The sequence below is a fragment of the Vidua chalybeata genome, chromosome 2, assembly GCF_026979565.1.
Source record: "Vidua chalybeata isolate OUT-0048 chromosome 2, bVidCha1 merged haplotype, whole genome shotgun sequence".
Lineage (NCBI taxonomy): Eukaryota > Metazoa > Chordata > Aves > Passeriformes > Viduidae > Vidua > Vidua chalybeata.
The window spans coordinates 85,389,897-85,404,258 of NC_071531.1; the positions used below are offsets into that span (position 1 = coordinate 85,389,897).

The 14,362-nt window shown below is 36.1% G+C and overlaps 1 protein-coding gene across 2 annotated transcripts in view; it reads left to right on the forward strand.

Moving 5' to 3' along the window:
* Positions 1–11,995, forward strand: part of CEP126 (centrosomal protein 126) — a 36,741-nt gene extending 24,746 nt beyond the window's left edge. Inside the window, exons 6-11 of one of the 2 annotated variants that reach the window (XM_053935806.1) lie at positions 838–1,222; positions 6,845–6,969; positions 7,295–7,382; positions 7,908–8,117; positions 10,475–10,538; positions 11,643–11,995. In XM_053935806.1, the coding sequence (XP_053791781.1) occupies positions 838–1,222; positions 6,845–6,969; positions 7,295–7,382; positions 7,908–8,117; positions 10,475–10,538; position 11,643 (873 nt within the window). In that variant the 3' untranslated portion in view covers positions 11,644–11,995. Of the gene's footprint in view, positions 1–837; positions 2,966–6,844; positions 6,970–7,294; positions 7,383–7,907; positions 8,118–10,474; positions 10,540–11,642 lie in introns of those variants that run through there. The other variant, XM_053935804.1, reaches the window with a different exon arrangement.
* The last annotated feature ends 2,367 nt before the right edge of the window (positions 11,996–14,362 follow it).

Consider the following 14,362-nt stretch of genomic DNA (forward strand, 5'->3'; position numbering starts at 1 on the left):
TGTTCATGTGTATTTTGAAGTCTTGTACTTAAGAAAGTATGTACTTTCAACCATGTCAGCATCTCAGTGCTTGGATAGAAGAGTAATAGTGAAGAAAACATTTGTATAGTACTGGTGTTTCATATGGTGCCAGTTGCTGTTATTCCTCACTCCATTAAAATTTAATAAAAAGGTTGGGGAAGTGGATGAGAGTCCCTTATGCCCTGGGACTTGATCTGTCCTCATAGAACAGGAGATATTTTCTTCTTTCTGAAACACTTGAAGAAAGAGTTTCACTGGGGGGAGTTGTTAATCATGGTGGGTATGATAACCAAGAGACTTTTCTGTGTTTGCCATGACAAGGCTTAACTCCTCATTGCTTGTGGCACTTCGTATGAAAATAAACATAGTCTAGTATTGTGGAAAAGTTGCAGTTTGGGGTAGATCCCCTATCAAACCTTCATTTTCATGGATTCTCTTTCAATTTATAACTCAAGTACCCTTAGAGAGGATGAAAACCATCCAGTGTCATAGGCAAATTCAGAAACAGTATTGTTTTTCAGACAAATTTAGTTCCTTTTTTAATTCTGCAGAATTTATATATAATTTAGGATTAAATTTGTTGAACTATGCTGCTCTCTCCACTGGATTTCTTCCCAAACTATGTCATTGTCTTTTGCAATTATTTAACAAAGGTATATTTTGACTTGATGGAAACACTCATGGAGATATGACCCCAAGTCAAAAAACACTAGGCTCATTATTTTTTTGGTCTAATCTCTCATTAATGAAAAATTATTATCAGCAAAACCACATTTCTGAAAAATCTGAGAGTTTGGTTTAATGCCTGTATTTCAGAATTTTCATCAAGAAGTCAAAGAAAGAGATGATTCAGAAAGCCTGATGAGCCTTGACAGTCTTGAGGCTGGAGAACAAAATGGAAATTGCACAACACAGAGTGAATCATCTTTTACCACACAGTGTGACTGTGCCCTGTATGATCCAGAAAAATGCCAGACTAGGAAAAATGGTTTACTTCACACAGATCAAAGTACTTCTAAAAATGCACATCTAAATAATTGTCTGAGAAACGTAGATTTGCTACACTACCACAACATACCTACTCATGATCTTTTAGCTAAACATAATGTTCTAACTCCTGCTGAACATGTAAACACTTCAGAAGAGGAATCATCTGCTTCTCACAGATCTGGAAAACAACCTGCAGAATTCTCTCTCTCTGGTAAGCAAAAGAGCTCTGTAAGTAATGCATTTAGTTTCCTGCAAAACATAAAAGACAGAAGCAAGCCATCTTCTGGAGCAGCTAGCACATTTGCCACTGGTCATCCTGTTTTCAGTCCTAGCAGAGCCTGGGACAGCCCTGATTCTATTCCAGGAGAAAGAATTCAGGATCTGATGCAAGATCAGACTTTTAAAATGACCCCACAGGAGAGAACTAAATCTATGCAAGCATCCAGTCAACCTATTGCAACATCTGTAATCTTATTTCCTAATCAGGGATGTTCCACTGGCATTCCCAGCACAGCTGATGTGTTACCAAAGAACAAAAACATCAGTACAGGGTTTTTAAAAAATACCTTAGGAAAAATGACTGAAATAAAAGAAGGAAATATTAAATGTATGAATTACATTATTTCAGAAACATCTTTATTTCAGGACACACCAAATGTCTCACTTCTGTTGGAAGTTAAGCAACAGAATAATAAAGAAGGAAAAGGAAATATAATTGAAAATATGTCACTGTTACCTGATACAGAGTTCAATTCTGACACTCCTAGACAGGACAAAATCCTGAAAAATAATATTCTTGCAAGAAAAAGAGCAAAGCTTTTCACAAGTATCTTAAAGAAGAGTTCTAAATATGAATCCAGTCATTTCAAAGCTGTGGTTACAGACCATGGGATCAGTTTTGGAACTCAACTCATGTCATCTATCAGAGACAGTTTAGAACTGGCAAAAATAAAAAAGAAAAGTGCAGAAAATGAAAAATACTATAGGAAGCTAAAATGGTGTGATGAAATTGACCAGATAATAATAGAAAATAATGAAAAATGCTATGAAAAAAGCATCAGTGAAATATCGTCTTCAAAACAGCAGTGTGTTCAAACTGCAAATAACTCTCCTAAGAACAATTTAAGTATTGTTGCTCAGCCTTCAAACCCCATGTTCATAAAAAATCATCAGGAAAATTCTCATATGTCAAAACCAAACATTAATACTGAGAAATCAAATAAAGAATACCCATCTCAGAATATATTTATGTCTACAGGATCCTTTTCTGGTAAGAAAGCTTGGATGGTATCAAAAGATGAAGTAAGTAAACCCCCAGTATGTAGCAATAATGCTAAAATTAATGAAGGTGGTCAACTCAAAAATAAGGCAAAAATAACAAGAAGAGCAACATCTGTAAGAGTCCAGTCACATTCTATGCTGAAGAAGAGAAGAGGCACTATGATCAAAGTGCAGTCAGCCACTGAAGCCAGCAAAACTCAAAAAGCTCCAGGGAAATGCCTTGCACCTCACCCACCTTCCACACCTCTGCCAGGAAACAGAAGTGTTGAAAACCCAGCCAGCCCTGGGTGTCAGTCACTGCTGCCTGCCAGCCTGCAAGCTACCAGTGCTAGCAGCAGTGATTTCAATGACAGGCATGTTGTGCTAGCAAGTCAGGTTTTAAATAGGAACAGTGCAGAAAAGAGTGAGAATACTGCTGGTTGTGCTGGTGTGGCCACTGCCATCTCTACACCTGACTGCAGCAGGGCCAAATACAAACCTTGGGCAAAAAATATTTGTTCTGTAAATAATGTTAAGGCAAGCGCCTGTCACGATCATTCAGTAACTTGCTCTGAGAAAAGACCTGTTAACACAGAAAATAGATTACATCTCCATCATATCCCAGCAGCTGGAAAAACAAGCACCTTCTGGCACGGAGCACATTCTACCCAAGCTCCAAAAGACTCTGCTACTGGTAAGAGTCATATTTCTGGGTCTGGGGTGGGGGAATGTTCAGACAAAAGTCTCTTCAAGTACATCACAGATTTGTTTTCAATTAAAACACCCAACGTTTTAATCCTTTCGCACAACACAACCAGTTTTAACAAGCTTTCACCATTTGTCATTCTCATTTCTATTCTAGTGGTGCCCAGAGGCCTCTCAAACGTCAATCCTCATTTCTAATAGTTCTCTGCAATATTAAATGAAAAGGAAGTATTTTCCCTGAGATTATATCCATGACTAATGAGCAGATGTGACAGGTGGTCTAAATAATGATATAGGAGGAAATGACTAAGTTTGTACAAGTGAGTTTTACAAGGTAACTAAGAGTGATAGCTTGTTGTCCAACAGTCACTGCCACATGAGAGAGAAAGAAGTTTAGTTCTACTGTGTTTTTAAAATGCTAACACTCTAAATGCCTACAATTACTGAGACTTAGTCCCAATCATACTATTAAAAGCTGAGCAAAAATTAAAGATTAGTTAAAATCAAAGAGCTTCTGCCAGGCAAACCTTGCTCTGCTGGAAGGTATATCTGATTTATAAAGAATTTTAAGAAATTTGAGGAACAATCCTGTATTTTATTAAAAATTAACCTTGGAAACAATATGAGGCAGAGATTGGTTGGTAAGATACCGGAAAGATGGATAAGAAATTTTTGGGAGAATAAACTTTAATCTCCTGGGGTTTAATCTCCTACATTCCAATTTACATTTTATGTTTTTTGATTTGCCTTGTTTGTCCTGTGCAGGCTAGCTATATTCTGTGCCTTGGGCACTGATGACATCCTTGTATTTGTAATTTCTACATTCTATGCTGGTTTGCTTCCTATTGAGAGCTGCAGCTGAAGCTCCTGAAGCTGTACAGCTGTATGTCAGGTACAAGCAGTACTCCAAACTGCTTCACATATTGGGATCACCCCAAGGATTGGCCATGGAACTCAAAAATACTTTCTAACAAAATGATGAATACCCTTTACTTTAAACCCCCCACATCTTAATTTTATCTACAGTAATACAGTTTTAACAGTTTTCACAACTTTAATGGAGTGATTCAGAACAGCTCTGTTGTGTAAGAGCAGATGCAGGCAGGTGAATATTCTTGGCCTAAAGCAGGAGCGGGAACAGAAAATATTATCTGCTTGTCTGTTCCAGTTCAAAGTCAAACAGATGAGTTTATGATCTGTGTGACTTAACCTATTTGATTTCACATTGGAAATGAATGAAGACTTGCATTACCACACCTTGCTTCCAGCAGAGATTTTTGTCTCTTGATGTCCTTATCTACACATCAGATCAATGAATCAGGAAATGTCCTGGGTCCAAGCTCTGCACTACTGACAGTGTCTTCACTGCAACTTTAAATGCTACATCCCCAGCGTCACATACCTCCAGCTCTTTTAGAGAAGGGCTGAGTAACTGCCTTTTAAAATTTATGTGGGTTGCCCTCTCTCAGTATCTGCTTATATTTTGCATTTTGAAAGTCTTCTTTATTTTAAATATTCTAGTAACTATTACTGACTTGCTGTTATTTGTTCAATTGCCTGCAAATGCCCATAGACACCATTGTCTTGTCCTAAAGTGCTTGCAGTGAGACTGAATACTGCACTGCTCTCTAGTAAAATGTCTGCAGAGTTCCATGAGGTCTGTGAAGACACTGTAGAAAATGTGACCTGTTGCGATGCTTTGCCAAATGTACAGAAAGTGAGAACCAGATGATTACAACTGTTGTCCATGAGGATCTTAATTTAGTTTGGCTTCCAGGCTTCAAGTTGTATATCTTCTGCCTGACACATATTATAGAATTTTTAACATCTTTCTTGTTTAGTCAGTAAAGGCTTTAAAATGTGTTTAACCTTTAGCCTGTGACAAATATGGGGCTAATTAACATGCTTAAAGTTAAATAGCAGTAGACTGCTCAGTATCACATTCCCTAAAGATACTATTGATTATTATTATTTTGAATTATATGTTTCAAAGGAATGTTCTCTTTGGCATTGATCTAGTCTTGTAAATTAATTAAATTAAGTATTGATGCACAGACATAGAGCAACTTTTGAATTCTATTTTTTCAGAAAAGCATTATGTGATTACTAATATAACAAGGGGGTTCTTCTTCTTTCTTTTTTTTTTAGTTTTCTCTCATATTCAATATAACATGATCACATTTCCCTTCCTTTTCAGATTTTATTCAGCACCATGTATTGTGATACAATAATTTGCAAATAACTAAATGGCAGCATTTCAAAGCTAATGTGTCCCATGTTACTATTGATGGCAGCAGCCAGATGACTACTTTCAAATATGTTTCTAGGATCAGTTCTTTTATTTTTCTATGCGTGATAAGAATTCTGCTTTAGTGTCACTGAAATAACCAGAAAATAAATAAAATTTTGTTAGAATCATTAATGCAACTCTTGGTCAAATTATGAACTGCACATTAAACTGCACATGTAAATATTTATTGTGTAAATAAATAGGTAATTTGTCTTCCCAAGTTTAAATCAAATAACTCCATTTACAAATGTAGTAACTGTGTTTAAAAATAAGAATATAGTATCTCCTTGGTATATATTGTACATGAAAATACTAATTTGCATCTCCAATTTGTATGCATGAAAGTTTAATTAAGAACATAATTTTAATTTTGAAACTTAAATTGCTACACCAGACAAAATTGAGATAAATTTGAGGTACAGTGTCTAGATTAGACCTCTCTGGCTGAGAGAAGATGCTGCACAGCAGTACTGCCTTTTAAAAATTAGCACCAAAATGTATGAATTAATAAGATTAACTACAAAATGCCAAGCTATAGAAATAATGTTTAAATCCATGACTTTTAAACCTCACAACATGTATGAGGCCACACCTGGAATACTGTGTTCAGTTCTGGGCTCCTCAGTACAAGAGAGACATGGACATGCTGGAGAAAGTCTAGTGAAGAGCCACAAAGATGGTAAAGGGATGAGAGCACCTCTCCTATGAGGAAACACTGAGAGCTTGCAGTATTCAGACTGGAGAAGAGAGGGCTTTGAGGAGTGAGTCTTACCAATGTATGTAAATACCTGGGAGGAAGCTGCAAAGAGGACTTTTAGAGAGACACTTATTAAACTTATGGTGTCCACTGAAAGTACCTGAGCAGTGGGTACAAACTGAAACACAGGAATTTCCCTCTGAACATCAGGAAACCATTTTATTATTGTGAGAGTGACTGAGCACTGACATAAATTGCCCAGAGACTTTCTTGAGTCTCCATCCTTGGAGTCACTCAAAAGCCATTTGGGCATGGTCCTGGACAATGAGCTCTATTTGGCCCTGCTAGAGTGGGTGCACTGGACCAGAAGGCCTCAGAAGGTCCCTTCCCATGTCTACCATTCTGTGATTTTGTGAATCAAACAAACTTTATGAACTACTACATGTTCTCTGCACACTACTATGGAATCCTAGTGAAAGTTGAATCAATTAACATATAAATACAACAATTTATCAACAGTGATTTATTATGTTGGACAGTTAGACTTTAAGATTATTCTTTAAATTCAATTTATTTTCTAAAACATTACTTATTTGATATTTTTTATATCACAGCTCACCTTTCATTCTCCTTTTTAATTGGTAAGACCAACATATATTGGTGCTTTTGGACCTCTGTACAGACCATCTTTATTATCTGGGACTCAACATGGGGCTTCACTTAAGCTGCTTACGTCCACATCTAAGACAATTTAAGGAGATCAGATGTAAATATCTAAATGTGGACAGAGACATTTACTCACCATTGTTAGTTCTGCTACTACTATATTTATCATGTTGTTTACATATTTTTGGCTCACTTTTTTCTCCATGTCATTTAAGGTGGTGTTCCTGTTACAAGACAAAATCAGGTTTTGGGCAACTATGAAAATATACACCGAGGTTTTTTAGAATGCAGAAGACAAAGTGTCGTCTCTAAAATACGGAAGCCTGCTCATCATGCACAGGTTAATATAAAATACTATAAAAAAATAAAAATGTTATTTATCTTCAAAATGGAAAGAGTTTCAGGAATAACAAAGATTTGTTCATTGTCACATGATTTTGAATCAATGTGCATAGTCAGCTTGCTGTCACTGCTAATGAAAAGAATAAAACCAACTAGAATACATCTCTGTATTTGTGTACTGTAATATTTTTTTTCACTTGAAAACATTTAGTAATACAATATTAAATATTAATATTAAAAAATTAAAACATGTTCAGAGGATAGTATAGTTACTTTAAATTATACTTAAAATACTCTTACAATATTCATTATTCATTATTCAGAATTCATTATGTGCTGTCCAGCTGAGTCCCATTCAATCTGCATTTGATCCAGTACAAAAGATGAAAAACATCTCTAAATCTGAGGAAGGTATAGTAACACAATTCACTTCAGTTCTTATACATAAAGTAGAATGACAGAATATACCCACTGTGTAACATGGCTTGTGTCTTTTGGCATCAGTGATTCTAAGTAAGAAAGGGTAATTCTATACAGCATTTTTTTCCCGTAATAAAAAGATATAGCATCATATAGCATGATATTAATGATTTTATAAATGCATTACAACATATATTCCATTTTCATTCAATTCCTGGGGTTTTTTTTAATTTTATATGTCACATATAACTGAATGATGTGGACAGGTATTGCTTGCTATCATTACATATTTCCAAACTCATTAGTACCTACTCTGATGCCATTTGTAAGATGCATTAGTGTCCTTAATTATTTCATTTTCTAAGATATCATGTTTCTTGATTTTCCCACCTTTTTCTTCTTTTAAAGTCAATTTTGTGTGTTTCACAGACCTATGGTTATGAAAATGAGCAGTTAATTTAAATGTTTATTCAAATGCGCCCTTCTCATTTGAAGATCTCCCTGTAATCTCTTCAGTTTCAGAAAGCACTGCTCAGTTTCTAGTGGCAGAAAAACTAGCAAGTACACCAGTTGCAGAGGGTGAAATCCTAGCAGCCATGGACCGTGTGAAGCCAGCCAGACAGCTCTCATTGCTTAAAAGGGCTCTGTGTCCAAGCAGGAGTACCCTTTCCATAGAAGAACAGAAGATTTTCCAGTCTCTGGATTGTCTGAATCAAAAGCTACAAAGTAAGTTGGATAATAAATATAATCCTACATCAATTGATTAAATAACTTTATATTTTGTTACCATAGATTTTTGGGATTAAAAACAGGAATCTTGTAATAGAAATATTTTCTGTTGTTGTTGTTGTTGTTGTTTACTAAATGTAACAAACATGTATCAAAATCAGGAAACCCTTTTTTGAGTCAATTAAATTAATTTTAAATAATGATGACTTTTGTCTTGGTAAAAAATAATTCTAAATGTGATGGGAGGACATCTTCAGAAACTGGCTCAACCTAACTGTAGATGTTGTTTGTAAGAGATGTTTGTCAAAATTGTTCCTTCAAGGTGCATCACGTGCATCAGCCTCATTTGGAAATCTGTTCCAAAGCTTATCCATCTTAATTGTTTTGCAATTATTTTTGCAAATTATTTCCCTCTATGTCATATACTTTTGCAAATGCATCCCTTTATAATGAATGGCTTTTCATTTTCTTACTTCCAGTATTTTAGAACGTTCCTCTTCTCTGTGAATTCTGGAAGGCTAGAAATAATGAGATCTGACATTGCTGCAGATAAATCTAAATGTTTAAGTGAATATTTCTTGTGCAATCATTTTAAAAATGTCAGACTTACCTAAGTGTTCTCTAACTTGTTCTTCCTTTATGCCATGTGGATTTCTTATCTGCTTTATACTGGTGCTCTTTATATGAACTCCCCAATCACAGCTTCCATTTTCCTGAAGAATGTGGAGGAAAAGTCTGTACTTTTTCTTAATAATTTTTTCCCCAGTGATTAATTAGCTAACACTTTCATTAGTCATCCTATGATATTACACTTGAAGAACAAACTTACTTCTTGAGTCTCTTGCTACTTTGGGATTTGCTTTGACTGATGTGATTATACAGGTCTTCTATTAAAAATTCACATTAGTTTGGCATAGTTTTGGTATTTTGTGTGCTCCATCCTGTACTTGAAATCAGTGGGGACCTTATGACTTAGTCTCTTCTGCTTGGCTGCTTGGCTTTTTATATGATTGGAACAACTGCTTGCCATTTGTGCTCTACATGGAATTGCCAGCTCTCCTGAATTTTACATTTTCCTTGCACTTTTTTCATATAAAATTTTACACGCCAATTATTTGAGTTTATTAGAATGTGCTTGCTTAAAGTCCATTAATTTCACTTTACTATTCTACTACTATTCCTTCTGGACTGCACTATTTATGGTCAGGTTACTCAAGTTTACCTCCTTATTGACTGGAATCAAACTAAACCAGGGCTTATTAAACTTCTGCACACTATCCATATATTTCTACATTACATGGTAATTAATGAGGAAAAAGGCTTCAGTTTCCAATAGACTACAACAGCAGAATAAAAGATCTTTGCAATTGTTTAGAAACTTTGTGCAGCTGTAGCTTACAATTCTTTCTCTGTCAAACAGTGGTTCAGAATTTCATTGTATCATAACCTGTGGTTATTGCTTCCAGGCAAATGGTAATTTAAGAATCCATTTTTTACCAGAAAATTGATTCAGTATGATGTGCTCAGGTTAAGAAAGTAGATATGAAAAGAGAAATATGAGCATATGAAACTAAATTTCTGTGTAAGTAACAGAGAAACTACAAAGAAGGGAAAGGTGAATTCAGCAAAAGAACTGGGAGCAAGAACGCTGAAATTTTCAAAGTGTGAAAAGGAAAACTGTAAGAAAAGTACATAGCAATATGGAAGAAACAGTGTAAGAATCATAGGAATTAACAGATTGCAAATGAAGTAACTGTGAAAGTTAGTGTAATACATATGTATCTCAGAAATTTAATTAGCTTGCCTAATTATTTGGGGATTAAAATTGTTAATAGGAAGCTGGGAAATTTTACAGGTAGACTTACATGTAAGTACTTGTAAGTAAGTAAGGTAAGTAAGGTAAGGTTGTAGGTATTTACACATCATACAAGTATATTGCTTTTCTAAACTCTTATCTTTTTGCGTCCCTTCTTTTGGCTTTGTTTTCACATGTTACCAAATTAAAAAAACATGTAGCTTTGTATTGGTCTTTTTAATGATTAGCAGTCAATCACTAGCCAATCTACATTTGGAATATTTGTTGCTGGAGAGTAGATGGGATTCTTTTCTCTAACTTTAGATGTCTTTATTGGTACTAAATTTTTTGTTCATATACTATTTAGATGCAAATTTTTAAACTAGAGGTATGGCCTATACTTCAGCAGCTGTTGGTAGGGGAAATAAAACCAGTGCTATTAAATTACATTCCCACAATCTTCAGAAAGTTTTGAGTTAAATATTTGACTGTGAATCTTATTTTTATTGAAGTATTTTGTTTATTTAATACTCATTGTATACTTTCATGCTTTTTTCAGATGTTCAAAAAGCCATTACCAGAAACCCATTTGCTTCACATGTTTTGCAGATAAGCAACCCTTAGTAAGTATTTAATTTAAATGTGTTCAGCTTTAATTTCTACAAACTAACCTTATGGCTTATTTTATTGTAAAAATATAATTGAAAATACTGATATGACTCTGTTCAGCTGGCTTGCCCTATTTTCTGTTTATGTAAAACGAGCCCAAACAAACATGAGCTTTATATTACTGTAAACAGGCTTTAACAATTTATGAGACTCTGAAAAGACCATGGTGCGTGCATCTGCACCTTTCTTCTTGTGAATCTCAGTAATAGGTGTGACTTGGAATCTCAGCTTCCTTTCTTCTGCCTCCTGTCTTACAAATTTAGTTGTTTATGGCTAAACAACTTGTAAATTTTGGGTTTTTTTCTGTGCAATTACCTTTATTGGATCTAAGTGTGTTTTAATAATGCATTTTTTCTCTGGTCTTTCATGGTCTGTCCCACATTAAAAAAGAAAAAAAGGAAACAAAGTTGCTCTCCTCACCAATACATTCCCCTGGCTTTCAGTAGACAGAATTCTTTCTTGGCTGACTGGTCTGTGACAAAGCTTTCTCCCACTAATACATCTATGGGATTCTTGTTTCTTGAATAAGAAACAAACAGTAGATATTGCTCAAGCTGTCCAGTCTCTGGAACTTTAAGTTCTCTGATGGACATTTAAGACCCTTCTTTCACTACAAGTATATACTTACACATTGAAACAGGTGTCCAGCTATAGATATACATTCAAACCTCAGCCACTGGTTTGGAATTCTTCTTGATGATAAGAATGAACTGTCATACAAGTACCCAGCTGCAGAAAAAGTACAGATGAATGAGATTTCATCAAATCTGCTGGGAGAAACAATGGGATTTTAAATTTTTACTTCACCCAGAGAAAACCTGTTTCAGCTCTCCTTGTTTCAGAACACCCAGATAAAACATGGATATTTACTCAGTAATTTCTGTGAAGGACCTTGTACTCTGTAATACCAACCTCTAAATCCAGATGAAGGTATGTAGTTGTTTATAGAATGGAAAACAGATCACATGATACCATCAAATGATGTTTCTTGAATGTTCTACATAATCACATTTCTGTTTATATACATGCATATCTCATTGTATTCTGTTTTATTATAGAGTATTCAGCAATGCATGTCCTCCCCTTGGGTGAGCCCTGCAATAGCCTCACAGCAGTACCAGAGTACCTCCAGCTGGCAACCCACTGCAATTGTACAGCAGACATTGACATCATCTGCTACAGGATCTTGTGGCTTTATGTACTTTATATTCAGTATGTACAATGTTTGACAATACAAAATTACCAACAAAATTAAGAAGAAGGCAGAAACTCAAATAATTTATGTCAATTGACTGGTAAGCATTTTTAGGATAACTAAGTCTATTTTATTCTGCACTTTATTGTAAAATCAATTTTAAAAACCCAACTGAATTGTTATGCCAGATCTGGATTAAAGGCCTTTTGTTAACCAGCATGATACCTAAATCTGTGAAGTTAGTTAATTGCTAAGAAATGGTGAGTATTTAACTTCTTCTTTTTCACTTCCTCTGCTGTTTTGATAAAAAGCAGACAAGCATTCATAGAATCGTAACATCACAGAATCATTTCAGTTGGAAGATCATTGAGTTCAACCTGACACTGCCATGTTTGCCACTAAACCAAGTACCCAGGTGCCACATCCACATCTCTTTTTTTTTTAAATGAGCAGAATCCATCAACAAATTTAGGCTTTAATGAACTGCAGGAAACAATAAAAAGAATTTACAAAATCTCTCAATTTATAACTCCGTATTAGATGCCTGATTTTCTGTTCATACCTACACAATAACAATTGTAGGGTTTCTCTTGGGGATTAAGCACTCCTCCTGTTTTTCCACCACCGCACAGAGTGCTATTGCTAGTCTTTGAAACAAAATGTGTGGAATCTTAGAAGAGCCTTATTTCAGGAATGGACTCAGTGCCATAAGAGTGCAACCACAGGAACATCTCCCCCCATTTAGAGACTGGTATTCTATAAATGGAATGCATCTTCCCAAAAGAAGCTCTTAAATGATAATTTGGAAAAAGTATTTTAAAAACTTGGTTGTTCCCCATCATACCAAGATCATCATATCATTGTCTTTAAAAAGAGCTGCCATTGCTTAGGAAGGACTCAACTGTAGGAAAAAGAGAAGAGGAAAAGAAGCCCATTGTAGCAATGGACAGTTTCTCAGGGTTTAGAGCTACCTGCTGGTGCCTTGTGTCATCCAAGACTAAGGTGAACTACATATAGCAAATAGCAGCTTATATTTTACAAAGAAGGTTTAGGGAAAGATTGATTTTTTTCAAGAAAATATTTTGAAGAATGGAATAATAAACAATAAATAACCTTTCTCCCTACCTAGGCATTACAACATCTTTGAAGGAAAAATCTGGCTTAAAAGGGCTGAGTTCAGTCTGGAGACTGTTAAGATAAACTGTATTTAAACATCAAAATTGTAGAAACTTGTTTTCTTATGACCACTATTCCCATCTGTTCTGACAGTTCTACCAGAAAAGGGAAACTATAGCTGAAGTCAACATGCCTAAAGGATTTTGGTGTTTGTCAGTACTTACTTGGTCTTTGGTGTTCAAATAAATGTAGAATTCCCAGCAAAAGGCATGAAACAAACTAACAAGGAGCATTTTGACTTGGAACTCAAAATTGGTTTGCCCTGAAATACTGAGCCCTTACATCTCTGTTTGTCAGCAGTCCCCTGTGACATTCCAGTATGGTGAGGATTTCATATTTAAATAGGGGGGGAAGTTTTCCCTACAGAGATTAACAGAGAGGAAAGCAAATAATCCAAATACCAGAGGCCATGGTAGTGGCTAGTCAGCAAGCCAGAGCAGCAGCTTAACCAGGTTTCTACTCCTGGGTGGCAGTTTAGGTGGCAAAAGTAAAGCCCATGAGTCAACTTCTTCAATTACCTAAAGGCATTCTTTCAAAAGCAGGCGTCTGCATTTACATTTCCAGGAAAATAATTTCAAATTCGTTTTTTGATTTAGCATTACAAGCTTCAACTCAAAGGTAATAACCTTGTTTCTGAGGTCACTTTGGCTCTTATGACAATAGTGAAATATAATTTTTGTTTAGGTGTCTAAACAGGGTGACTCTTGGGCATCAGGAATGTGCAAACTCAGGGGCAGCAGTTGGATTCTGAGCACTTGTGAAAAGCCAGAGCAGAGCCTCATGAGGGTGTCATTGACAAACAGCCTCTCGAGCCCAGACATGGCCAGGAGAAGGCCAGGGTTAGAAGAAATGGGCTGAAGTTAACACAACCTTTATGTCCCATCAGGGCTTAAAAGGGCGTGAAAGCACCCCTACCCTGCCAAGGTCTGCCTTTTTCTCCATCACCTGTGTAGCAGCCTGCAATGCTGTCAGGAAGAAAATTATCTACCTCTGTATCTGGGAGGGCACCACAGCAAATAGCCACCATCTACTGCAGCACCTGCTGGAGTCCAGTGAGACAGGGACTGGCTGGGCTGCAGCTGGAGCTGCCACAGCGGCCTGGGAGTTCTGAACAAGGCTCTGGTTCTCCTTTCTCTTCTGGAACTTTCTTCCAGCCAGGGTCATTAGACAGCAGGTCTTCGCCTATGCTCATTGATAAGGTCTTGGTGGTGGCAAGAGCTGCAGTGATAATGGGTGGGAAGAGGGGACTGGGAGAAGTCAGAGACCCTCATCCTCCAGCCACTGCTCCCGGTCAATTTGCTTTCATGGGAAAAAAGTATTTTCTTTAGCTACCATATTCACAGGTTAAAAGAACTGCAGCCCTGTGAAGGGCCTTTGCAGAACTACTACTGACACCTGTAAATGATG